Below are 27,515 nucleotides of genomic sequence, written 5' to 3'. Positions count from 1 at the left end.
AATGGCGTGAAACCAGGACGCGGAGCTTGCAGTGAGCTGAGACCGCGCCACTGCACTCCAGGCTGGGCAACTGAGCAAAACTCCGTCTCAGGAAAAAAAAAAAAAACACTTTCATGAATACAGTATCAAAATCAATTTTGTTTCCCCGCAAAATGCTTAAATGCTGTAAAATACATATGTATTGTCATAGACATGCATATACACATACATACATGCATACATGAGTGCACACAAAGAAACGTATTGAGCATGTTAATGTCATTCTTCAGAAATGTTTTGGTGGGGCCAGGTGTGGTGGCTCATGCCTGTAATCCCAGCACTTTGGGAGGCCAAGGCAGGAGGATCACCTGAGTCCAGAAGTTCGAGACCAACCTGGCCAACATGGCGAAACCCCGTCTCTACTAAAAATACAAAAATTAGCTGGCCGTGGTGGTACACGCCTGTAGTCCCAGGTACTCAGGAAACTAAGGCAAGAGAATCGCTTGAACTCGGGAGGCAGAGGTTGCAGTGAACAGAGACTACACCACTGCACTCCAGCCTGGGTGACAGAGCGAGACACCATCTCAAAAAAAGAAATGTTTTGGTGGGAAAAAAAATGAGAACCACTTATCCACAGTGAACCTGCTGACAAGTACACCAAAGTATTCTAACCATAAAAGTCACAAAAGATACAAATACTGAGGAGACTGTGCCAGGAATACATGTTAGAGGTCTTTGGCAGACAGGCAAACAGGTAACTGGCTGTAGCTATTCTTTTTGCCTTTTTTGTTTTTGTTTTTTGAGACAGAGTCTGGCTCTGTCGCCCAGTCTGGAGTACAGTAGTGCAATCTCGGTTCACTGCAACCTCCGCCACTTGAGTAGCTGGGATTACAGGTACCTGCCACTACACCCAGCTAATTTTTTTTTTTTTTTTTTAGTAGAGACGGGGTTTTGCCATGTTGGCCAGGCTAGTCTCGAACTCCTGACCTCAGGTGATCCACCTGCCTCGGCCTCCCAAAGTGCCGGGATTACAGGCGTGAGCCACCGTGCCTTGACAATTCTTAAAGACATCACAGTATTGGCTCCCTGAATCCATCAAAATACACCTTCTGATTACCAGCCTCTGGTTAATTGGCTTGAAAACCAAAGAGAAAATCTTGGGTGTCCCAAGGGTAAGGTGGATGAGTTTCCCCAGGACTGAGATCAAATACATGATGTAGAACCCCCTGGACAAGGTTCCATCTGAGCCTCAGGAAGAAACCTGAGGGTACTTTGGCACTTGGAGAGCAAAACTACTGAGACGCAACCTAGATCTGCAACTGCAGAGCGTCTTTATTTTGAAGAATTCAGCATACTAAAAAATAGTAATCCTAGAAAAAGGTGATAAAGTAGAAATTGCTGTCATCAGTTATTAAAAAAACTGCAGTTTGGGGCCGGGTACAGTGGCTCACACCTGTAATCCCAGCACTCTAGGAGTCCAAGGTGGGCAGGTTACGAGGTCAGGAGATCAAGACCATCCTGGCCAACATAGTGAAACCCTGTCTTTACTAAAAATACAAAAATTAGCTGGGCATGGTGGCGCGTACCTGTAATCCCAGCTACTCAGGAGGCTGAGGCAGGAGAATCGTTTGAACCCGGGAGGCGGAGGATGCAGTGAGCCGAGATCACACCACTGCACTCCAGCCTGGCAACAGAGCTAGACTCCGTCTCAAAGAAAAAAAAAAAAAAATGTACTTTGGGATTATTTTGGTGGAGAGACGCAGGAAAGAGGACAGAAAGAAAAAACTAAAAGAACCTACACCTAAAAGTTAAAGCAAGAGACAATGGCCAAGGACTCATCCATTAGAGAGAACTTGGTGTCAAAGAGCAAAAAACTAAAATTCTAGTTTAGCCAAAACTCATAAGCCCTGTGTAAAGTAGATGAGCTATAGTATTGTTGAACACTGAGAAGCTGAGTTGAAACAAGTGAGCAGATGTGTAAATCAAACCTTATTTACTGCTTGCTTCGAATAACCAAAAATCATATGACTAAGTGGAAACCTCAAAAGTTTACTTAACCCAAGTTTCAGTATCCAAGCAAGATGGGAACTGAATTACCCCATGCAGACAATTGTCCGCTCATTCTAAAATACCTATAGACCAGGCAGGGATTTGGTTCTGCCAGGACGGCACAAGGAACCGGATCCAGAGACTCTGTGTGGGCCTGAGGACAGGCACACAACTGTGGCTAGAAAACCAGGGTCTGCGGGAAATTCACAGGTTTTCACAGGTCTGGGGGAATCTGGAGGTCAGTACTCTGGAGGCCTGTCCGAACTCCTTGCCTCAGCAGGCAAAGCTCAGTGAAGAGAATATAAAGAGAAAAAAGTAACCAGCCATTTTAACTTTGGCAGAGTTTTGTCAACAACAGAGAATTTCAACTTGGAGTTTGCAGAATTTCTCAAGACTGGTCTGTTCACCAATCTCCAGCCCTAATGACATTATGATATTAGAGAGCAACTACTCCTCTGAGATGGTCAATGTTGCTGGGTTGGTTTGATTTGGAGGCCAGGATTAGGGCAGGATTTAACGGGCAAGAAAAGGAAACACGCAGCGTCACTACTTTGCTAGAATCAAGGCCAGGATTTGGCTATAAACACGAATGTGTCGTTTAGAGACAACAAGATTACACTTCTCACCACAAAATCTCAAAACAGCTTTTATGATTCAGAGAGGACAGAACTGAAAATCAAGTCTTCTTTGCCTAGCAAATAAAACAATCATGCACATATTGACTACATCACAACGTCACCTGCACCGCACTGACTACTAAAGAGAACTTCTTCTGTTGTAATTTACTTTTATTTTCATTCTTTGTTGTTGTTGTTGTTGTAGAGACAGAGTCTTGCTCTGTTGCCCAGGCTGGAGAGAGTGGCATGATCATAGCTCACTGCAGCCTCGAACTTCTGAGCTCAAGCGATCCTCTGGCTTCTGCCTCCTGAGCAGCTGAGAGTATAGGCGTGAGCCACCAAGCCCGGCTAATGTTAAAATTTGTAATAGAGATGGGAGCTCTCTATTTAGTGCAGGCTGGTCTCAAACTCCTGGCCTCAAGTGATCCCCTGACCTTGGCCTCCCAAAGTGCTGGGATGATAGGCATGAGCCACTGCACCCGGCCAGTAACTTACTTTTTTAATAAGGGGGAAAATTATTTCAAAGTGATCATCTTGTCTGAGACAAAGAATAAGATTGTTTGCCTTTAGTGTAGAGACCAGGCAACTTCCATTAAGGAATTCTATGAAAAATATGCATTCAGTTAAAAACAAAAAGAATATATACTTTCTGAAGCTTAAAGGAAAAAATAATAATAATAAAAACAAAAACAAAACAACTTAGCAGTGTGTTCCCCCAACACTGAAATATCCCACCCCTCAAGGCCTGGCTTCAAGTTTCACAAAAGTCATCCTTAAGTGCCCCCTCACCCTCGCAGAGCTCTTCCTTCTCTGAATAACTGGGGGCTCTCTCCTATACCCAATCAGGCAGTTCTGCACCAAATGATACACAATGTTGTGCTATTTGCTAAACTTACAAACAGTCGTGTGCAGTTTGCTAATTATTTCACGTGTATAAATGCCTTTTCTTCCCCAAGTAAAATACATGAATTACTCGAGAACAAGGTTTAGTTTTATTCCTCAATTGTCTGTTCCCTATCCTCAGGCCTGAGCTGAGCTAAGCTGAGCATGCAGGAGACAGCGAACACACATGGCCTGAGAAAGCGCCCTCCCTGTGGAAGGGCTGAGTGCTGTGTGTTTTCATGAACCACCACACTGAGCTGTGGGGCTTTCTGTGCAAGGGGGCTGCCCAGCCCGTGTCCCCGTCCTGCCACACGAGTCCTCAGCGGGCTCCTCTGCCTGACACCCTCCCAACACCACTCCCAGGAGAAAGAAGTAGTTCACACAAGACCACGCGACTCGGCTGGTGCCCCCGTTTAATCAGGCTGCTGCAAATGCTTGGCCAAAAGCAATAAGGGCATGACTGAGAGACTGTGGGAGTTTAATATAAAAAAATTAATAAACAAAAAAGGGAGGGAAGGAGAAAGGGTCTACCTTTTAATAGGGCCCTAATTACCCAACTCATAGGATCAGCCCAAATGAGATGGGAGTTTATTTCGGGGTTTTTTTAATTATTTTTTTTATATATATATAAATTGCTGCTATGTGTTTTCTTTCCTCTGAGCAATTATGCAGCAAGTACGTAAAGAGGAGAAAAAATATTAATTAAATATAAGGTAATTGTGGAGTTGGCCTGGAGAGAATGAGTCTGAACTCTGGACGATCACAGGCTACTAGGGTTTGAAGACTGCTCAGGGCCTCCCAGAAAAGAAAGAAATAAAAATACAACCAACCAATAAGCAGATGCACAGTGCAGCAGGAAGCAGCAGGGCACAGAAACAGCAGCAGAGCAAGGGGTCTGCAGGGCTCCAAACACCAGAAATCAGTGAGCTGGCCAACTGCTCAGGGCTCCCAAAGAGCTTGTCAAATCAAGCCCCAAAAGATGGACTGGCCAGTCTTCCTGTGATCAGTTAAATGGGTACATCAAAATTGGAAAAGAGAGAGGAAGGAGAGGACTGCCGCAGCCTATGGTGTTCAATCTGTACTTCAGTCGCAAACCACCACAACTTCAGCCTGAGGGGCACTGAGGCAGGCCCCAGGGAAGCCAGTAGACGTCCTGAGACACTGGCAAGGCAGGGCCTCCTTGGCTTTCCCACCACCATGACCTCAAGGAAGGATCTGGGCAATATCAAAAGAGTGAAACGAGGCCACCGTGGGAGTGCTGGGATATAAGCCCATAACTGGTGACATAACAGCAGGTGACACGAATGACAACACTGCTCCCCTGAAACAGTCCCGGCAGTGCTTGTATCACCTCGGCCTTTCTACAGACAGCTCAACTGGATCCAACTCGCCCTGAGCCTGGGAAAGCCTTCGTACACGCTGGAATTCAGACGTGTTCATACCCGCTAAGGCCCTCACGTCATCTCCTCCCACGACTGCCAGATGGGGAGTGAAGCAAAGCAGGTGAAACCACAGGCCCTGTTGAAACAAAGCCTTGGCAGTACAGCCCTACGCCTGCTATCACTACGCAGGAAGAAAAGCTCTGAAAAGTTAAACCTGGAGCTGGCTCTGCCATCAAACTTATCTGGTTTGTACAGAACCAGTCTTACTACTCAGCCAAGAGGATTTACAGCAGGCCCTGAAAAGCAAAAACGAATGAAAATGGGGTGGGCAGCCAGGGACTCTGGCCACCAAATGAAAAGCACATGGGAGAGAAAATTACCTGTAGTGCTTAGTAGGCCTCTTCCCTATCCATGGTGTAAGAAGACAGTGTTGGGAATGACTATCACACAATTACCGACCAGGCAAAACCAGAATTCCATCACTTACCTGTTCTTTAAAGGCCACTGAGGCACTCGCACCCTGAGGGGCAGAGCAGGGGGCGGGTACTTCAGACAGTCTAGAAGCCCAGCCACCTCACTCCACCTCAGCCTTCCATAGGCGCAGGAATCTCACTAATTACTATCGATCAGCCACAAACAAAGTGGCGCAGGACCATCTGGGGTGGATGCTTTTAGTTCTAGAAAAGACCAGGCTTTACTAAGGGGAGATCTCAGTCATCTCTGCACGCGAGAAGAGAAGTCAGAGGTCACTGACAGAGGCAGTCTCTAGGTAACAGCTACTTTTAAAGGGACACTACTGATGCAGAACCACAGGAACAGAAGGTTTCTTTTCACTCGCATGGCATTTTAATTACTAGAAAGTGATACCACACATCTTAGGTACTTACCAGCGGCTCTCGAGGCAGCACATTTTCACTTCCTGGAGTAGAGCTTGGCTGCAAAGAAAAATGGAAACAAAAATAAGATCACAGTGCCACCCAATGGACATCATAAAACCACAGATGTTCCATTCTCAAATGATGCACGCTAGCACCTCTTTCTCACATCTCTCACCGGTTTTTCATGACATGAGAGTATTCTGCAGTGGACTACCTGTAAAAAGTAGCCCAAAGACTCTGAATGCAGCAGGGAAGATAGACTGTTTCTGGGTTCACTGCCACAGCACTCCAAGAACAAGGCTTGGCTCTGCTCAGGAAGGCCCACGACCACCTACTGAGCAGCAAGGGCTGGGGACCGTCACAAAATCCACGGGAAGAGTAGAGTCCAGAGAAAAGGCTTGAACACAGAGCGCAACACCTCCTCTTTCTGCCACCTCCCCAACGTCAGGGGACTGGGAAGAAAAGCCGCGCAGCAGTGGAGAACCAGATTCCACCACCAGGGGGCCCCAGCTGCCCACGCTCAGGATTTTCTCTGGGCATCTAGTTTCTGGAGCCCAGAGGCCAGTAAACCACACAGGTGCCTATTTATCCCCTGCCACTAAGGACACCACCCCACAATAGTAAAGGAAGCCCCAGGCTTAAATCCTTCTTGGAAATAAGCTAGTGACAGGCTGACATATAAGCAGACCAACCTCCAGGCGAGCAGGCAGCACTGCGGCTGAGCCCCTGGCTCTAGCCTGTTTCCTCCTCCTTGGGGCCACTACCTCACCCTCACAGGCGCCTTCGACCCTTGACTGACCTGGCCAAAATTCAGAGAAAGGGGGAGGCAGAGGTAGAGACAGATTCTGAAGAAATTTACAAATGTCCAAAAGAATAAAGCAAGCAGGTATGATGCTAAGTGAGCTATGGTTAGTTTACTGTGACGATGGTCAGGTCAATTGCCATCTATCTACAGATAATATCGACGAGTGCAGCGAAATCTGTGTGTCCCAGGAGACAGCCTGCAGCCTCCATTCTCCCAGCTATTACAGATCAGATGGAAGTGCCAGGCTGCCTTGAAAAAGGACAGAAGCCCAGTCCACAGGGGGTTCCCAAAGAATTCCTCATGCCAGTCGCTACCACATAGCTGGCACACAGCACAGTGGCAAGCACTCTGTTGGATGAAGGACTCTATCCCTCCATTCGAAGTCCTGTCCCAAAAGCCTCACCACCCCAGGACAAGAGGTCAGCCAGCAGGAAACTATCTAGAAAGTGAGGGTTGGTCTCAGAGAATCTGAGCAAGCTTTCCCTGCCTCCCTGCCTCCCGCCCTCCGCAAGCTCCAGACATTGGTAAGTTCAAACCTTTAGAGCTCCAGCCCACGCCCCTCTGAGGTACACATCTGACTGCCTTCCTGCCTCTTTGACTTAAGCTGCCCTGGAGCAGACTCCCAGTCCTCTCTGCCACCTATGTCTTCTTTCAGCATTCCCTCTTGGCATGCTGGGACAAACCACCAAATGATGTAAACTAGAATCCAAAAGGCCATCTTGAGACAGCTCTTTCTCCCTTGCTCCCAGAGCTAACTCATTACATCAAGTCTGCCAATATTCCCTCCTCAATATTCATGGAAGAGTAGTGTAAATGCTGGCACTTTGGGAGGCCCAGGTGGATGGATTGCTTGAGCCCAGGAGTTTAAGACCAGCCTGGGCAACATGGCAAATCCTCATCTCTACAAAAAATACAAAAATGGGCCAGGTGTGATGGTGTGCACTTGTACTCCCAGCTATTCAGGAAGCTGAGGCAGAAGGATCCCTTGAGCCTGGAAATTCAAGGCTGTGGTAAACTGTGATCACACCACTGCACTCCAGCCCAGATGACGGAGCCAGATTCTGTCTCAAAAAAAATTAAAAAGTCCATGGAAATAATCCATTCATTTTTCTCCATCTCTACTGCTATCACTTTGGTCCAAGCTACCAAAATCCCCTGCCTAGACCGCTGCGTCAGCCTTCTCATCAGTGCTGGCGCTCTTCCAATTCATATTCTGTGATGCAAACAGACTATCATTTCCAAAGGAGAATCTGATCGTCCCATTCCTTATCCACCCACTCACCCCAGTAAACACAACAAATTTAAGGGCTTCTCATTGCTCTTAGAAGACAGAAAAACCGCAGCATGGCCTACAAGGCCTAACATCTACTCTGACTACATCTCAGGTCTCAAGTGGCACCACATTCCCCACTTCTGCCCCCCACAGACGCACTGGCCTTTGCTTTCTCTGTCACTGCGCCTCTGCGCAAGCCCTTCCTTCCCTTCCTTCCCTTTAATTCATCCTTCAGATCCAGCTAAGACACTTCCTCAGGGAAACATTCCTTCTCTGTCATCCATGACTAGGTCAGATCTCCCTATGACACACCTGCCTCTCCTTCAAGGACCTGAGGAGACCTGCAACTTTACATCTGTGTGACTATGGGGCTGAGGCCTGTCTCTCTCACCAGATGATAAACTCCACGTGTGCAGAAACTGCCTGTGTTTGCTTGTCACTGTATCCCCGGGGCCTAGGACAGTGCCAGGCACAGAGGAGGCCTTCAATAGAAATTTGTTGAATGAATGAATAAATGAACGAATGGGCAACAAAAAACTGAACAATGGTGACAACTCAACTAAATGGATTATTTAGATTCTTCAGTTCATTATCTTCCTGAGGGTTTCCTCCACTCCATTTGGTAGATACTAAGTGCTAACATTCACTTAGCTCTTTCCTTCTTTAATTTTCACAGTAAGTATATCAAATTACTGCTGATGAGGAAACTGAGGCAGAAGAAGTTAAATAACTTGCCCATGATTACTCAGATAGTAACTGGTACTACAGAGATTTGAACACTTCTACCTAATCAAAATAAGCAAGTTTTGTTTAAACCACATTTTATTAAGCAACAACCTTAATGCTACCCCATAAATAATAATGTAGGTTATTTGACCAGACAAAACACACAAAAGCAAACAGCTTTAGTATTTAGGAAGCCCCATTCTGACTTAACCTAAAACTTTCTTCCTAAAATAAAACTAATCACTATGAATTGTTTTCACCAAGGAACTGCTCTTAAAATTAGTTCATCCCTTGAACAGCGAGTATTTACCAGAGGGAAGAACTTTAAACGGTACACAGTGCCAAATATGTCTCTTTCATCATATACCCTTTAGTATCTTTTAAATTATAAGCCATGTAAATGAATTGTTTTAAAAAATGCAATATTGCCCGGGCGCGGTGGCTCAAGCCTGTAATCCCAGCACTTTGGGAGGCCGAGACGGGCGGATCACGAGGTCAGGAGATCGAGACCATCCTGGCTAACACGGTGAAACCCCGTCTCTACTAAAAAAATACAAAAAACTAGCCAGGCAAAGTGGCAGGCGCCTGTAGTCCCAGCTATTCGGGAGGCTGAGGCAGGAGAATGGCGTGGAGGCAGGAAAATGGCGTGAAGCCGGGAGGCGGAGCTTGCAGTGAGCTGAGATCCGGTCACTGCACTCCAGCCTGGGTGACAGACCAAGACTCTGTCTCAAAAAAGAAAAAAAAAAATGCAATATTAAAAGTAAAAAAGAAAGCCTCCCTCTCATTCCAACCCTAAGGGACCCACACTGACACTGGTTCCTTGTATATTCTGCCAAGGATATTCAAAGCATATAAGAAGTATGGCCGGCAGAGCACGGTGGCTCATGCCTGTAATCCCAGCACTTCAGGAGGCTGAGGCGGGCAATCACTTGAGGCCAGAAGTTAGAGACCAGCCCGGCCAACATGGCAAAACCCCATCTTTACAAAAAAATGCAAAAACAAGCTGGGTGTGGAGGTGCATGCCTGTAGTCCCAGCTACTCGGGAGGCAGAGGCACAAGAATCACTTGAACCCAGGAGACGGAGCTTACAGTGAGCTGAGATCATGCCATTGCACTCCAGCCTGGGTGACAGAGTGAGACCCTGTCTCAAAAAAAAAAAAAAAAAAAGGAAGAAGCAGCGTAGCCAAGTGTAATGGCTCACACCTATAAACCCAGCACTCTGGGAGGCTATAATGGAAGGATCACTTAAAGCCAGGAGTTTGAGACCAGCATGGGCAACACAGCAAGATCCCATCTCTACAAAATATTTTAAAATTAGCTTGGTGTGGTGGTGCATCCTGTAGTCCCAGCTACTCAGGAGGCTGGGGAAGGAGGATTGCTTGATCCCAGGAGGCAGAGATTACAGTGAGCTATGATGGTGCCATTGTATTCCAGCTTGGTCAACAGAGTAAGACTCTGTCTCAAAAAGAAAAAAAGGATGCATGTGTATGCATAATTCCTACCATGGAATTTGAAACAGCAACACTCCAAATTCCTCAAGTTGTGGCTTCCCAGAGCCATAGTCCCAGTTTAAAGGTGGGAATACAAATGTGAGCCACCACACCCAGCCGTTTTTTAAATTTTTTAAATCGTGGACTACCCTGTTTTTTTAAACAGTACTACCTATTTTTTAAAAATCTTCCACCATACTAGCTCTTTAAAAAATTAAAGCGGGCCAGGCAGAGTAGCTCACACCTATAATCCCAGCACTTTGGGAGGTCGAGGCAGGCGGATCACCTGAGGTCAGGAGTTCAAGACCAACCTGGCCAACATATGGCCAACATAGCAAAACCCCATCTCCAACTGATCCTGGAAATCTTCACAGGGTAGTCCATGATTTAAAAAAAACAAGGCCGGGCATGGTGGTTCACACCAGCACTTTGGGAGGCCGAGGTGGGAGGATCGCTTGGGCCCAGGAGTTCAAGACCAGCCTGAGCAACATGACAAAACCCTGTCTCTACTAAAAAAACACAAAAATTAGCCAGGCATGGTGGCACATGCCTGTAAGTCCCAGCTACCCAGCAGGCTGAAGTGGGAGGATCAACTGAGTCCAGGAGGTTGAGGCTGTGGTGAGCTGTGATCACACCACTGCACTCCAGCCTGGGTAACAGAGTAAGACCCTGTCTCAAGAAAAAAAAAAAAAAAAGGCTCAGAAACTACCCACAGGCATGTATTGTAACAATATAAGAAACAGATATAAGGCAATCCATGCCTGGGATCCTCAGAGGCCCGAATGGGGAGAGCAGGAAGGGAAGAAAGCAAAAGCAGACAACTGTTTTAAAACACAAGTCAGGCAAAGACTACGGCGGCAGAGAGAGAAACGCTTTTCTTTTGGTAGAGACAAAGGTGCTCTCACTCCTGCTGCCAAGGCTCTGACCTTCCCCAACTGGAAGGCGTTCCCAGATCCTGACCTGCTGCCCAACAAAGAACAAGCTCACAAGCAGCTCATGGATTTGAGCAACTGGCAGAAGCTCCAGGTCTAGGAGTACCCATCCTGCTTCTGCCCAGTGACTGTGACTCCAGACATGTCCTAAGCTAGTCTGTGTAGTCTTCTGCTGGGAATAAGATTCAATCCTACCAATATCCTTTGAGATGCAGTGGCATGACAGAAAGTACACAAGCTGTGGCATTAAGAACTCAGTGAGGCCGGGCGCAGTGGCTCACGCTGTCATCCCAGCACTTTGGGAGGCCGAGGTGGGTGGATCACAAGGTCAGGAGATCAAGACCATCCTGGCTAACACAGTGAAACCCCGTCTCTACTAAAAATTAGCCAGGCGTGGTGGCGGCGCCTATAGTCCCAGCTATTCAGGAGGCTGAGGCAGGAGAATGGCGTGAACCCAGGAGGCGGAGCTTGCAGTGAGCCAACATCATGCCACTGCACTCCAGCCTGGGCGACAGAGCAAAACTCCATCTCAAAAAAAAAAAAAAAGAAAAAAACAACTCAGTGATTTGGGGGTACGCTGCTCAACCTCTCTGAGCCTCAGTTTCCTCATCTATGGGAATAACGGGAATAATACCACCACCTCACATTCAGGATTAGAGGAGATGATAAGTTATTTCATGTCACTCCTCTGCTCAAAGTCAGCTTCGGGTCATGATGGAGTAACAGGGAACAGATTTGCCCTCCCACTGTAAACAACTAGAAAACTAAGCCAAATAAATAAAACCACTGTGTGTACACATTGGACAGCAGGCAGTGCAGGACTATGATCCCTGAAAGCAGAGAAACAAATTACTGGAGCCCTAAAATCACTCTAGCTTCCTTCCAGGAGACACATTTCAGACCCAGGAGAGAGAGGGGGATCCCCAGCAGAGCATGCAGTCCACCTGAGTTCAAGAGACAGAGATGAGAGTTCAGGGAGGCCAAGGCAGCTGAAAGCTGCAGGACAGACTTCAGAAAGAAACAGCTATGCAGAAAAAGTGCTCCAGAAATCTGCCTGGATGTTCTCTCAGGTCTTTGCTGAATACTAAAATGTGTGCATGGATAGGGTGAAACTCCACAGTGATGAAGAAGCTATGAGCTGAACATTTTTTAGAACTCTGGGGAATCACGAGTCCCAAGCAGCCAGACTGGAGTGTCCTCACAGGGCATTCAGGAGAGACCTAGAAGGGCCACATCTTGGTAGGGGAGGTCAAACGATCCCTAGATTAAAGATTATCCAGACCCACTCTAACAAAGCTAAAAAACAACTCGAAATAATAAAACTAAACCATAAAAAACTGCCCAGAAGAATAAAGCTTTAAATACTCTTTAAAGACCACGAAATCCAGAACCTCAACAATACTGAACTCACAATATCCAGCATCCAATCAAAAATTTCTACACATGGCCAGGCGCAGTAGCTCACGCCTATAATCCCAGCACTTTGGGAGGCCAGGGCGGGTGGATCACGAGGTCAAGAGATCGAGAACGTCCTGGCTAACATGGTGAAATCCCTTCTCTACTAAAAATACAAAAAAAAAAAAAAAAATTAGCCAGGCATGGTGGCAGGCACCTGTAGTCCCAGCTACTCAAGAGGCTAAGACAGGAGAATGGGGTGAACCCGGGAGACGGAGCTTGCAGTGAGCTGAGATCATGCCACTACACTCCAGCCTGGGCAACAGAGTGAGATTCCATCTCAAAAAAAAAAAAGAAAACAGAATTTCTAGACATGAAAAGTATAATATGTAAAACAAAAATTTCAGGCCGGGTGCGGTGGCTCACACCCGTAATCCCAGCATTTTGGGAGGGTGGATCACCTGAGGTCAGGAGTTCGAGGACCAGCCTGGCCAATACAGTGAAACCCCATCTCCACTGAAAATACAAAAATTAGCCAAGCATGGTGGCAGGCGCCTGTAAACCCAGCTACTCAAGAGGCTGAGGTAGGAGAATTGCTTTTACTCAGGAAGCAAAGGTTGCAGAGAGCTGAGATAGCTGAAATAAGGACAAATTCCTGGAGACAAAACATACCAAAACTGACTCTGGAAAAAATAAAAAAGTTTAATAGCCTCACGTCTATTTTTAAAACTAAATACATAATTTAAAAATATGTAAGTAAAAAAAGTAATAGGCCAGGTACAGTGGCTGATGCCTGGAATCCCAATACTTCAGGAGGCTGAGGCAGGTAGATCACTTGAGGTCAGGAGTTCAAGACTAGCCTGGCCAAGGTGGTAAAACCCCATCTCAACTAAAAATACAAAAATTAGCCAGGCATGGTAACACATGCCTGTAATCCCAGCTACTCAGGAGACTAAGGCAGAAGAATCCCTTGAACTCAGGAGGGAGAGGTTGCAGTGAGCCAAGATCGAGCCATTGCACTCCAGCCTGGGCAACAGAGTTAGACTCCATCTTAAAAACAAAAAAAAGTAGGCCAGGCACGGTAGCTCATGCCTGTAATCCCAGCACTTTGGGAGGCCGAGGTGGACGGATCACAAAGTCAAGAGACAGAGACCATCCTGGCCAACACGGTGAAATCCCGTCTCTACTAAAAATACAAAAATTAGCTTGGTGTGGTGGCACATGCCTGTAGTCCCAGATATTTGGGAGGCTGAGGCAGGAGAATCACTTGAACCTGGCAGGTGGAGGTTGCAGTGAGCTGAGATCACGCCACTGCACTCCAGCCTGGCGACAAGGCAAGATTCTGTCTCAGAAAAAAAAAAAAGTAATAAAGTATACAATTAAAACTTAAAAAGAAAACTCTAGGCCCAGATGGCTTTACCGGTGAATACTATCAAACATTTAAGGAAGAAATAATGGCAATCTTATATAAACTGTTTCAAAGAATACAAAAAAAAACTGCCAAACTCACTCCATGAGGCCACTACTATCTTGACATAAAAACTAAAGATTTTACACATCCACATACAAAAAAACTATAGACCAATATCCCTCACAAACATAAATGTAAAAATCCTTAACAAAATACTATCAAGTCCAGCAATATATAAAAAGAATAACGTATTAAGTAGAATTTATCCAAATAATAAAAAATTGGCTTACCATTTCAAAAATCAATCAACATAAATCACCATATTAATAAAAGAAAGGAAGAAAACAAAAGGATCAACTCAGTAGAGACAAAAAAGAGCATCTGACAACATTCAAAAATAATTTTTTTTTTTTTAAGAGACAGTCTCAGGCTGGGCGCGGTGGCTCACGCCTATAATCCCAGCACTTTGGGAGGCTGAGGTGGGCAGATCACAAGGTCAGGAGTTCAAGACCAGCCTGACCAACATGGTGAAACACCATCTCTACTAAAAACACAAAAAAAATTAGCCAGGCGTGGTGGCGGGCGCCTGTAATCCCAGCTACTCAGGAGGCTGAGGCAGAGAATCGCTTGAACCTGGGAGGCGGAGGTTGCAGTGAGCCGAGATCGTACCACTGCACTCCAGCCTGGGTGACAGAGCAAGAATCTGTCTCAAAAAAAAAAGAGACAGAGTCTCCATCTTTCAGCCAGCTTGTAGTACAGTAGTAGTGTGACACAGCTCACTGTAACCTAGAACTCCAGGGCTCAAGTCATCCTCCTGCCTCAGCCTCCCGAGTAGCTAGGACTCCAGGTATGTGCCACCATGTCAGACTCATTTTTAAAAATTTTGTATAGAGATAGGGCCTCACTATGTTGCCCAGGCTGGTCTCGAACTCCTGGCCTCAAGCAATCCTCCTGCTTCAGCCTCCCAAAATGCTGGGATTACAGGCGTGAGCCACTGTACCTGGCCTCAAAACACATATGATTAAAAAAAAAAAAACTCAGCCAACTAAAAATGAAAGTTGAATTTCTTCAACTTGACAAAGGTACCTACTACAAAATACCTATAGCTAACACTTAACTGTAGATGACTAAAAATATTTCCCCCCAAATCGGGAACAAAGCAAGGACATCCACTTCCACTGTTCCTTTTAACATTACACTCAAAAGTCCTAGACAGTGCAATAAAGCAAGAAAAATTAAAAGCATATTAATGGGAAGGCAAGAAGTAAAGCTGTCTTTATTTGCAGACTATACCATCATCTACAGAGAAATCACAAGGAATGTACAAAAAAGGTGCTAGAGGCCGGGCGCGGTGGCTCACACCTGTAATCCCAGCACTTTGGGAGGCTGGGGCTGGCAGATCACCTAATGTCAGGAGTTCAAGACCAGCCTGGCTAACATGGTGAAACCCCGTCTCTACTAAAAATACAAAAAAATTAGCCGGGCGTAGTGGCGGGCACCTGTAATCCCAGCTACTAGGGAGTCTGAGACAGGAAAACCGCTTGAACCCAGGAGGTGGAGGTTTTCAGTGAGCCAAAAGCACACTACTGCACTCCAGCCTGGGTGACAGAGCGCAAGTGTGTCTCAAAAAAAAAAAAAAGGCCGGGCGCGGTGGCTCAAGCCTGTAATCCCAGCACTTTGGGAGGCCGAGACGGGCAGATCACAAGGTCAGGAGATCGAGACCACCCTGGCTAACATGGTGAAACCCTGTCTCTACTAAAAAATACAAAAAACTAGCCGACTAGCCGGGCGAGGTGGCGGGCGCCTGTAGTCCCAGCTACTTGGGAGGCTGAGGCAGGAGAATGGCGTGAACCCAGGAGGCGGAGCTTGCAGTGAGCTGAGATCCGGCCACTGCACTCCAGCCCGGGCGACCGAGTGAAGCCCCGGTTTAAAAAAAAAAAAAAAAAAAGCTAATAGAATTAAGAGTTAACAAGGTTGCAGATACAAGGCCAATATATAAAATTCAATTTTATTTCTACATAGTAGCATTGAATAATTAAAAAATAAAATCTATAAATATAACAGCATCATAAAAACAAAAAACATTTAGGCTCGGCCCTGTGGTTCATGCTTGTAATTCCAGCACTTTGGGAGGCAGAGGTAGGAGGGCTACTGAGGTCCAGAAGTTCAAGACTAGCCTGAGCAACACAGCGAGACCCCCTCTCTACAAAAATTCAAAATATTAATCAGCTGGGCATGGTAGCATGCACCTGTAGTCTTAGCTACTCGGGAGGCTGAGGCTGGAAGATCACTTGAGCCCAGGACTTGGAGATTACAGTGAGCTATGATCACACCACTGCACTCCAGCTTGGATGACAAAGAAAGACCCTGTCTCAAAAACACACACACACACACACACACACACACACACAAATAAATAACACTACACACTCACTAGAATGGCTAAAAACATTTAGACAGTTTCTTACAAAGCTAAACATACTTATTACATGACCCTACCATTCCACTCACAGGTTATTTCCCAAGAAAAATGAACAATATGTCCTCACAAACACTTATACACACACGAATACTCACAGTAGCCCAGAATTAGAAGCAATCCTGTGGCGAACAGACTCTAAGGCGACCCCATGATCCCCACCTCCTGGTATCCATGCCCCTGTGCTGTTCCTTCTCCTCAAATGTGGGCAGGATCTGTTACTTGCTTCTGGCCAACAGAATATGGCAAAGGTGACAGCATGTACGTGATTGCATTAATATGGGTAAGATACATGGTGGTAATGTCCATTTTACTAACAGACTCTCCCTTTTGCTGGCTTTGAGGAGGCAAGTGGGAAGACTCATTTGGCAAAAAACTGAGGGCGGCCGTTGGCTGACAGTAACAAACTAAAGTCTCCAGTCTCATGGTCCATAAGGAACTGAATGCCACCAACAAGCACACAAGCTAGGAAGCAGACCCCTCCCCAGTCAAGCCTTGTGTGCGACCACAGTCCCGACAGGTTTCTCAATAGTAGCCTGGTGAAACTCAGCCCAGCGGTTTCCTGACTCCTGACCCACAGAAACCATAAGATAATCAATGTGTGCTATGCTAAGCTGCTAAATTTGTGGTAATACTGTTGCTCGGGAATCAAAAACTACTACAAATGTCGATCAACTAGTGAACTGATCAACAAATTGAGGTACAGCCATCCATACGATGGAATACTACTCAGTAGTAAAAAGTAATTCATGGCCAGGCACAGTGGCTCACGCCTGTAATGCCAACACATTGGGAGGCCAAGGTAGATGGATCACCTGAGGTCAGGAGTTGAAGACCAGCCTGACCAACACAGTGAAACCCCATCTCTACTAAATAAAAAAAAATTGGCTGGGCGCAGTGGCTCACACATGTAATCCCAGCACTTTGGGAGGCCAAGGTGGGCAAAGCATTTGAGGTCAGGGGTTCAAGACCACCCTGGCCAACATGGTGAAACCTTGTCTCTACTAAAAATTCAAAAAATTAGCCAATTAGCCAGCTATGGTGGTGGGTGTCTGTAATCCCAGCTACTGGAAAGCTGAGGCAGGAGAATCTCTTTTTTTTTGAGACGGAGTTTCACTCTTGTTGCTCAGGCTGGAGTGCAATGGCACGATCTTGGCTCACCGCAACCTCCACCTCCCAGGTTCAAGCAATTCTCCTGCCTCAGCCTCCCTAGTAGCTGGGATTATAGGCATGTGCCACCACACCAGGCCAACTTTGTATTCTTAGTAAAGACAGGGTTTCTCCACATTGGTCAGGCTGGTCTCGAACTCCCAACCTCAGGTGATCCACCCGCCTAGGCCTCCCAAAGTGCTGGGATTACAGGCGTGAGCCACCGCACCCACCCAGGAGAATCTCTTGAACCCGGGAGGCAGGGGTTGCAGTGAGCCAAGATTGCACCACTTCACTCCAACCTGGGCAGCAAGAGCGAAATATCATCTCAAAAAAAAAAAAAAAAAAAAAAAAGGTAATTCATTACTGATAATTACTGATATATACAATAACATGAATAAATTTCACAAACATTATTCTGAGCCAAAAAAGACGTAAAAGAAGGCTGGGCTCGGTGGCTCACGCCTGTAATCTCAGCACTTTGGGAGGCCAAGGCAGGCGGATCACAAGGTCAGGAAATCGAGACCATCCTGGCTAACACGGTGAAACCCCGTCTCTACTAAAAATGCAAAAAATTAGCCAGGCGAGGTGGCGGGCACCTGTAGTCCCAGCTACTCGGGAGGCTGAGGCAGGAGAATGGTGTGAACCCGGGAGGCGGAGGTTCCATTGAGCCGAGATTGTGCCACTGCACTCCAGCCTGGGCGACAGAGTGAGACTCCATCTCAAAAAAAAAAAAAGACACAAGAGGTTGGGCGCGGTAGCTCACACCTGTAATCCCAGCACTCTGGGAGGCCTAGACGGGCAGATCACGAGGTCAGGAGATCGAGACCATCCTGGCGAACACAGTGAAACCCTGTCTCCACTAAAAATAAAAAAAAATAAAAAAAAAATTAGCCAGGTGTGGTGGCGGGCACCTGTAGTCCCAGCTTCTAGGGAGGCTGAGGCAGGAGAACGGCGTGAACCCGGGAGGCAGAGCTTGCAGTGAGTGGAGATCGCGCCACTGCACTCCAGCCTGGGCAACAGAGCAAGACTCCATCTCAAAAAAAAAAAAGACATAAAAGAATACATAATGAATTCATCCATATGAAATTCTAGGAGGGACAAATATAATTTATAGTAATAGAAAACAGTTCAGATTTCCTAGGACCACAGGCAAGGATTCACTGGGAAGGGGTGTAAGGGAACATTTAGGGATACTGAAACTACTGATCTTGCTTGTGGCAGTGTTGGTTACACAGGTTTAGGGGCGGTAGTGGTTACACAGGTATACACAATTTGTCAAAACTCAAACTGATCACAACACACCTATTCGAATTCCACAGTAAAGTTTAGGCCATAAGACTTTGTCAGTCAATAAAATATTAAATCTAAAATAGTGACAAAAACTTGGCCAGGCTGGGCGCGGTGGCTCATGCCTGTAATCCCAGCACTTCGGGAGGCCTAGGCGGGCAGATCACGAGGTCAGGAGATCGAGGCCATCCTGGCGAACATAGTGAAACCCCGTCTCTACTAAAATACAAAAAGTTAGCCAGGCGTGGTGGTGCACACCTGTAGTCCCAGCTACTCCAGAGGCTAAGGCAGGACAATCACTTGAACCTGGGAGGCGGAGATTGCGGTGAGCCGAGATCACACCACTGTACTCCAGCCTAGAGACAGAGCAAGACTCCATCTCAAAAAAAAAAAAAAAAACTTGGCCAGGTTCACATCTGTAATCCTAGCACTTTGGGAGGCCAAGGCAGGAGGATTCCTCGAGCCCAGGAGGTCAAGACTGCAAGTGAGCCATGACTGTGCCACTGCACTCTAGCCAGGGTGACAGAGTGAGACCCTGTCTCAAAAATTTAAAAAAATACTAGCAAAGTTGCAAAGAAAGCAACTAGTTTAGCAAGTTACCTTTATGATGGAGAAATGTGATAGACACCACCTTAACCAGGCAATCAAACTTAATCTTCAACAATGGGACAGGTTCCTCCAGATGTGATACACAGATAGACACAATGTAACTTATTTAATATTCTCACAAAAGAATGTTTAACCTGGATCTAAACATAAGGGAACAAATCAGACAAATCCAGATGGTGGAACATTTCACAAAACAAGTAGTCCAGACTCTCCAAACATGTCAATACCATAAAAAATAAAAAATGTAGATGAACTCACCAGAAATGCACGTATTATGTTCACAAAAAGACATGTACAGGTGTTGTCACAGCAGTAGTATTTGTAATGACCCCAAAAGTGAAACAATCTAGTGTCCATTAAAAGCAAAATGGCTCCGGCCAGGCACGGTGGCTGACACCTGTAATCCCAGCACTTTGGGAGGATGAGGCAGGCGGATCATGAGGTCAAGAGATCGAGACCATCCTGGCCAACATCGAGAAACCCCATTTCTACTAAAAATATAAAAACTAGCTGGGCGTGGCGGCACGTGCCCGTAGTCCCAGCTACTTGGGAGGCTGAGGCAGGAGAATCACCGGAACCCAGGAGGCAGAGGTTGCAGTGAGCCGAGATCGCGCCATTGCACTCCAGCCTGGCAACAGAGCAAGACTCAGTCTCAAAAAAAAAAAAAAAAGAAAAAAAAAAAAAAAAGTAGAATGGTAGCCAGGTGTGGTCACTCACACTGGTAATCTCAGCACTTTGGGAGGCCCAGGCAGGCAGATTGCTTGAGCTCAAGAGTTCAAGACTAGCCTGGGCAACATGGTAAAACCCCATCTCTACAAAAACTACAAAAATAATTAGCCAGGTGTGGTGGCATGTGCCTGTGATCCCAGCTACCAGAGGAGCTGAGGTAGGAGATGGCTTGAGCTTGGGAAGCAGAGTTTGCAATGAGCCGAAATCGTACCACTGCACTTCAGCCTGGGCAACAGAGCCAGATATTGTCTCAAAAAAAAAAAAAAAAAAAGAGTAGAATGGTTAATAATAAATGGCCAAACACATTCATACAATGTAGTAACTATATAACTATATAAAGTCATGATAATAAACTCGCTGTTCCTCATCATGAATGAATCTCAAAAATATACGTTAAGTAAAAGGAGCCTGGGAAACTAAGGCGGGAGGCTCGCTTGAGGTCAGGAGTTCGAGACCAGCCTGGGCAACACAGCGAGACCTGACCTCTACAAAAAATAAATAGCTGGGCATCATAGTGCACGACTATAGTCCCAGCTACTCGGGAGGCTGAGGCTAGAGGATCACTTGAATCCAGGAGGTCAAGGCTACAGTGAGCTGTGATAACACCTCTCCACTCCAGACTGGGTGACAGAGTAAGACCCTGTCTCAAAAAACAAACAAACAAACAAAAAAGTTTAAGGTTGGGCATGGTGGCTCCCAGCACTGTGGGAAGCCGAGGTGGGTGGATCACTTGAGGTCAGTGGTTCAAGACCATCCTGGCCAACATGGCAAAACCCTGTTTCTACTAAAAATACAAAAAAATTAGCCAGGCATGGTGGTGGGCAACCTGCAATTCCAGCTACTTGGGAAGCTGAGACAGGAGAATCTCTTGAACCCAGGAGGCAGAGGTTGTAGTGAGCCAAGATTGCATCACTGCACTCCAGCCTGGGCAACAGAGCAAGACTCCATCTCAAACAAAAAAAAGAAAGAAAGAAACTAAAGAAACAAATCAATGCAAACTCTGTTGCTTCACTAGATCCTGATTTGTTTTAAGTGTGAAAATTTGAGTGCAGATTCTGTTTTAAATAATATTATTTATCAACACTTAAATTTCTTCTATGATAATGGTATTGTGGTTATGTAGGGGAATAATAACCTTACTCTTATGAGAGACAAGGTGAAATATTTTAGGATGAAAAATCCTTGATGTCTGTAACTTACTAGAAATCCTTCCCCCCCCAAAAAAAATATGTATGTATGGATGGATGGATAGATAGATAGATAGGTAGATAGATAGATAGATAGATAGGTAGATAGATACATAGATAGATACTGACATAAGGAAATTCAGCAAAATGTGAACAGTGTATCTTGGTGAAGTTTTTATGGGAATTTTACAGAAGTTCTCAGTATTATCCTTTCAACTTTTCTCTATGTGAGAAATTTTTCAAAATAAAAAGTTGAGGCCGGGTGCAAGGCTCATGCCTGTAATCCCAACACCGTGGGAGGCCGAGGCAGGTGGATCACCTGAGGTCTAGAGTTCAAGACTAGCCTGGCCAACATGGCGAAACCCCGTCTCTACTGAAAATACAAAAAAATTAGCTGGGCGTGGTGGCAGGTACCTGTAGTCCCAGCTACTCAGGAGGCTGAGACAGGAGAATCTCTTGAACCCAGGAGGCAGAGGTTGCAGTGAGCCGAGATCGTGCCACTGTACTCCAGATCGGCAGACAGAACAAGACTCCATCTCAAAAAAAAAAAAGTTAGCCAAGCATGGTGGCACGCACCTGTAGTCCCAGCTACTCAGGAGGCTGAGGCAGGAGAACCTCTTGAACCCAGGAGGCTAAGGGTGCAGTGAGCCAAGATTGAGCCACTGCACTCCAGCCTGGGCAACAGAGGGAAGGGAGACTCCGTCTCAAAAAAAAAAAGAAAAAAAAAAAGTTGAGAGGGCAAATACCTTGTCTGACCTACTGTTATTCAAGAGTTCAACAGACTCTCAGAACCACATGTAAAGACTGGGAGAAGGAAACTAACTCTGGGCACTTACCATGCAGCAGGTGCTCTTCACAGCTGTGATCTCAGTCAACACTAAAAGGGTAATTATTTTTTATTTTATTTATTTTTTAAGCAATAGGGTTTCACCCTGTTCAGGCTGGAGTACAGTGGTTTATTCACATATGTGATCATCGTGCACTAGACTCCAACTCCTGGGCTCAAGCAATCCTCCAGCCTCAGCCTCCTGAGTAGCTGGAACTACAGACATGCACCACCACACCCGGCTTTAGGGTAACTATTATTGCTCTCGTTTTACAGAGGAGAAAACATACTCAGAAATGTGGAGTGATAAGTCCAATAGTTGTGAGTGATGAAGTTCCACCAAAACCTGCCAGGATGTGAGGCCATGCTCTTCCACTCTTTCACTCTGCTCTTCTCCCTGCCTGCTTCTGTAGCCTCTGAATGCAAAATTTACCGTACTCAGTGAACCTCTACAGATAGGAAATCTACCTTCCACAGTAATACTCAATACTCAGTAACTGTGAAGTAATCAGACTGAACCATGCCTCTGTTGTTCAGCGAAGGAAGAAAAGCTAGTAGGAAAGTTGGGAAATAGAGATAACGTTTCTCATTCCTACGGGCTTCAACATGTACACACCAGAAAGGACTTCCATGAGAGATCAGCCATGCTGGCTGCGCGTGGTGGCTCATGCTTATAATCTCAGCACTTTCTCTCTCTCTCTCTCTCTCTTTTTTTTCCCCCCAAACAGGGTCTTGCTCTCTCACCCAGGCTGGAGTGCAGTAGCACAATCATCGTTCACTACAGCCTCAACCTCCCAGGCCCAAGTGATGCTCTCGCCTCAGCCTCCTATGTAGCTGGGACCACAGGCAAGCGCTACCATGCCTGGCTAATTTTTAAATTTTCTTAGGAATGAGGTCTCCCTATATTGCAAAGGCTGGTCTCAAACTCCTGACCTCAAGCGATCCTCCCACCTCAGCCTCCCCAAGTGCTGAGATTACAGGTATGAGCCACCACGCCCAGCCAGGAACTCACCACTACAAAAACTGTTTTAAAAATACTTTAGCCAGGCATGATGGTGTGCACCTATAGATCCAGTTACTCAGGAGGCTGAGACAAAAGGACTGCCTGTGCCCGGGCGGGCAAAGATGCAGTGAGCCATGATCACACCACCGCACTCTGGTGACAGAGTTAGACCCTGTCTCAATCAATAGATCAACCACGTAAAACAGAGCAATGTGGGGAACACAGAACAAAGGAAGCAATAAATGAAATTCCAACAAATCACCTTGAGGATAGACTAAAAAGACTATACCATTATGAAAAAGTATGTTCCTGGGGGAGCGGGGAGGGATGGCATTGGGAGTTATACCTGATGTAAATGACGAGTTGATGGGTGCAGCACACCAACACGGCACAACTATACATATGTAACAAACCTGCACATTGTGCACATGTACCCTAGAACTTAAAGTATAATAAAAAAAAAGAAAAAGTATGTTCCTGAAGTGCAAAAGTAATGAAGGACAGCTAGCATAAACACTAACATTCAGGGCATTCCTTGAAATTTTAAGGAATTACTTCTGAATAAAAGAACTTTACTAGACAAGTAGTCAACACATGAAAAATGATACCCCAAAAGATGTTGTAATAGAACTTCAGGAAAGTTTAGATCCATTAGTGAGTGCAAATTCAGAACTTATTAAATTGAATAATAATAATAGACAACACATTGTTTCAGGCACTGTTCTGGCACTTTTACATAAATAACTGATTTAGGGCCAGGCGCAGTGGCTCACGCCTGTAATCCCAAGCACTTTGAGAGGCTGAGGCGGGTGGATTACCTGAGGTGAGGAGTTTGAGACCAGCCTGTCCAATACGGTGAAACCCATCTCTACTTAAAAAAAAAAAAATACAAAAATTAGCCAGGCATGGTGGTGCATACCTGTAGTCCTAGCTACTTGGGAGGCTGAAGCAGGAGAATCACTTGAACCAGGGAGGGAGAGGTTGCAGTGAGCCAAGATCGTGCCACTGCACTCCAGCCTGGGCAACAGAGTGAGACTCGGTCTCAAAAATAAATAAATAAATAAATAACTCATTTGGCCCTCAGAGCAACTCTATGAGATAGGTCCTAGTATTTTTCCTGTTTCACACATGGAGAAATTAAGTCCAGAAAAATTAAGTAGACCTGTCCAAGATCACATTGCTGGTAAGTTAGTGGAGTTAGGATTCCAAGCCAGAGGGTCTGGCTTTAGAGCCTGTACTTGTAACCACTATTCTACACTGCCTCTCAAGGGAAGAGAAGGTTATTCACCTTTAATCACTAGAAACCAGAGACTGATAGGACAAGGCTAACAAACAAACTTTCTGTGAGAGACAGAATACTGGCTCAGCCCCACGGTTCTAACCCTACACAGCAAACCAGGTGTGGGGGAATTAGCTAAACAATCCTTTCAATCCTATACTGCTTTAATCGGAGAAATGGGAAACTGGATTGATCAAGACTTGAAAATGAAACAAACAGTTGCTGAAGAGCGTTGCTTCATTAAAAAAGTGTGCATTTGCTACTTGTTAGATAGCGATAGAATCTGGTAAGAAAAGTTCAAGCTTTGGCTGGGCGCGGTGGCTCACGCCTGTAATCCCAGCACTTTGGGAGGCCAAGGCGGGCGGATCACGAGGTCAGGAGATCGAGACCATCCTGGCTAACACGGTGAAACCCCATCTCTACTAAAAATATAAAAAATTAGCCAGGCATGCTGGTAGGCACCTGTAGTCCCAGCTACTCGGGAGGCTGAGGCAGGAGAATGGCATGAACCCAGGAGACAGAGGTTGCAGTGAGCCGAGATCGCGCCACTGCACTCTAGCCTGGGCGACAGACCGAGACTGTGTCTCAAAAAAAAAAAAAAAAAGTTCAAGTTTTTCCGCCAGGCTGCTGGCATGTTCTGTTGCTATCCTACCTCTACCAGCTTTGGAAAGCAGGGCAAAGAAGAAGCAGAGCTGAAAATCAAGTAAGTGATGGCCATGCCCCCTTAAAGGACCTTAGATCCTTTTCTATTAAATATATATACAGAGAAGGCAAACTTGCAAAACCAAAAGAATCCTTGGGCATGACAATGGCTCCAAGTGGCAAGATTTTTAGTACTGTTTACAGCACTAGCAAATTAAATGTCCTGTAAGAATCAGGAACAGAGCCGGGCATGGTGGCTCACGCATACAATCTCAGCACTTTGGGAGGCTGAGGCAGGCAGATCACTTGAAGTCAGGAGTTCAAGACCAGCCTGGCCAACATGGTGAAACCCATCTCCACTAAAAATACAAAAATTAGTCAGGTGTGGTGGCAGGCACCTGTAGTCCCAGCTACTTGGGAGGCTGAGGCAGGAGAATAGCTCGAACCCGGGAGGCAGAGGTTGCAGTGAGCCGAAATTGTGCCAATGCACTCCAGCATGGGTGACAGAGAGAAACTCTGTCTCAAAAAAGAAAAAAGAATCAGGAACTGAGGACACCGTTCAATCCCAGCCTGCGGGCATTCCTAACACAAAACAATTCAAGAGAAACCCAGACCCCAAGATGCCTCAGTATTTCACAAACTAAATGTGGTAAGGCAAGAAAGGAGAGGCCCTCCTCGCAAGACACTTGCCAAACTCCAGAACACCTGATGGTGAGAAGGCCACAATCAGTCCTTGTTATTTCCCATGTTTTACAATCAAGACATCTTCTTCCTGAATCATTCACACTGCTAATAGAAGCTAGTATGGGGGAACACACCAACTCCTTTAAGTGCAATTCCTGTAACAGATACGCAGAATAAGACAGTAAGAAACACTAGGCGGTGGTCTTCTACCTCTAAAGGAAGTGAAATACTAGTAAGTTGCTGAAAACTCTTAGACGTGTTTCAAGGAGGTGGGAGAGGAGGAATGAGGCCCCAAGTTGAAACTATTTTCCTCTTCCTCATTCTAATCCTAACTAAACTCAAAAATATATGGAAGACTAGTGGAGTCACACAGGTACAATACAGGCTCAACAGGGCACACGATTTGGGGCATGTCACAAACCCTTAGTATTCATTTCTGTGAAATGGAGGTTAACAGCCTGCACTTCATAAACGTTGTAGTGAACACTAAACGAGATAATAGATGTAATTTGTCCTCAACATGACAGCACATACGCAGTTAAATGTAAGATCTCTCTTAGCCCTTTTCTCCTCACCCCATCCCACCCCACCCCACCTTTGGACTATAAACCCCTTCGGAGGCCTTATCATCCACTGCCTCCCTACCGCAGAGGCACAGGCGTCAACACTGGTCCCTATTGTCCCCTTTTTGGAGTGGGATTTGTCTGAATCTGCAGGTGAAAAGCTAGAGCGGAGCTCTCGGCCAACAAAACCAAACCCAGGGAAGCGAGGATGGGTCCTCAGCCAAAAGCTTGGTGGCGTCTGTTATTCACAGTGCGTCCCTTTCCTATCAACGCACTGCGAGGGCTCGACTATATTATTTCTGACTCTCCAACTTGACGAGAAAAGCGCAAAGGTGACTACAGATGAAGAGGCTGGCAGCCACTCCAGGAGGCTGAGGCCGTGAGGGAGTGGGAACCCTGATGGAATCAGGCCCCTCCCCGGAGGGGACAGCCGGGAACGATCTATCCACTCCTTCTCAAGCCCTCGCAGCTCAAGGCTGAGGACTTCCCAAAGGTCCCGCCACCCTCCCCGCCAAGCTCAAGTGGGACCAGAGGTGCTGGCAGGCAGGAAGTTGGGACCCGGGGGCAAGGCCAAGCACCAGAGCCCGGGCTCCGGAATGTGGTCAAAGAGGGGTCACCGGGGGAGGGGCCGGGCGGGGAGGACCTGGGGAGGGGCGGGGCTCGGGAGGGGGCAAGAGGTCGGGGTCCCCAGCCTCGGAGACTCGGGGTCCCTACCCGGCTCCCAGCCGTATGCTCAGCGCCCCCTCCAGCCGGGGTCTCCGCCGCACAGCGGAGTAGTCCCACTCCCCTTACCTGGCTCGGCTGCTCTGCCTGCTCCGAAGACGCCATCTTTCTGAGGCCTGACTAATCAACCGCCGCAGGGCGAGGTTTCTCCCAGGCGCCCTCGCTCTCGCCCTCCCGCCCAGACTAAGGTAGCCGGAACAGAGCCTGTCGATGTGGGGGACTGGGGCAGAGGGTGGAGCCCGGGTGTCCGGGTCACCTTGCATAGTTTCCGTTAATCTCTGCTTTCCAGGAAGATCCCAAGTCTATAGCTTCTTTGCGTTGTTGCGTTGTTATATGTGTATTATTCTGGGGTTTTGGTGGGTTTTTTTTTTTGAGACGGAGTTTCGCTCTTCGCCTATGCTGGAGTGCACGATCTCGGCTCACCGCAACCTCCGCCTCCCGGGTTCAAGCGATTCTCCTGCCTCAGCCTCCCGAGTAGCTGGGATTACAGGCATGCACCACCACGCCCGGCTAACTTTGTATTTTTAGTAGAG

The 27,515-nt window shown here is 46.5% G+C and overlaps 1 protein-coding gene across 5 annotated transcripts in view; it reads right to left on the bottom strand.

Moving 5' to 3' along the window:
- The window catches only part of PEX14 (peroxisomal biogenesis factor 14), a 158,174-nt gene extending 131,016 nt beyond the window's left edge, over nucleotides 1-27,158 (bottom strand). The window contains exons 1-2 of one of the 5 annotated variants that reach the window (XM_003891094.5): nucleotides 27,052-27,158; nucleotides 5,797-5,844 (exon numbers count right to left, since the gene is read on the bottom strand). In XM_003891094.5, coding sequence (XP_003891143.1) covers nucleotides 5,797-5,844; nucleotides 27,052-27,087 — 84 coding nt within the window. In that variant the 5' untranslated portion in view covers nucleotides 27,088-27,158. The other 4 variants (XM_017957121.3, XM_009191037.4, XM_017957116.3 and 1 more) reach the window with 4 other exon arrangements.
- Nucleotides 27,159-27,515: the final 357 nt, after the last annotated feature.

Source organism: Papio anubis, chromosome 1 (genome assembly GCF_008728515.1).
Source record: "Papio anubis isolate 15944 chromosome 1, Panubis1.0, whole genome shotgun sequence".
NCBI lineage: Eukaryota > Metazoa > Chordata > Mammalia > Primates > Cercopithecidae > Papio > Papio anubis.
This window is presented reverse-complemented; position numbering and strand designations above follow the sequence as displayed.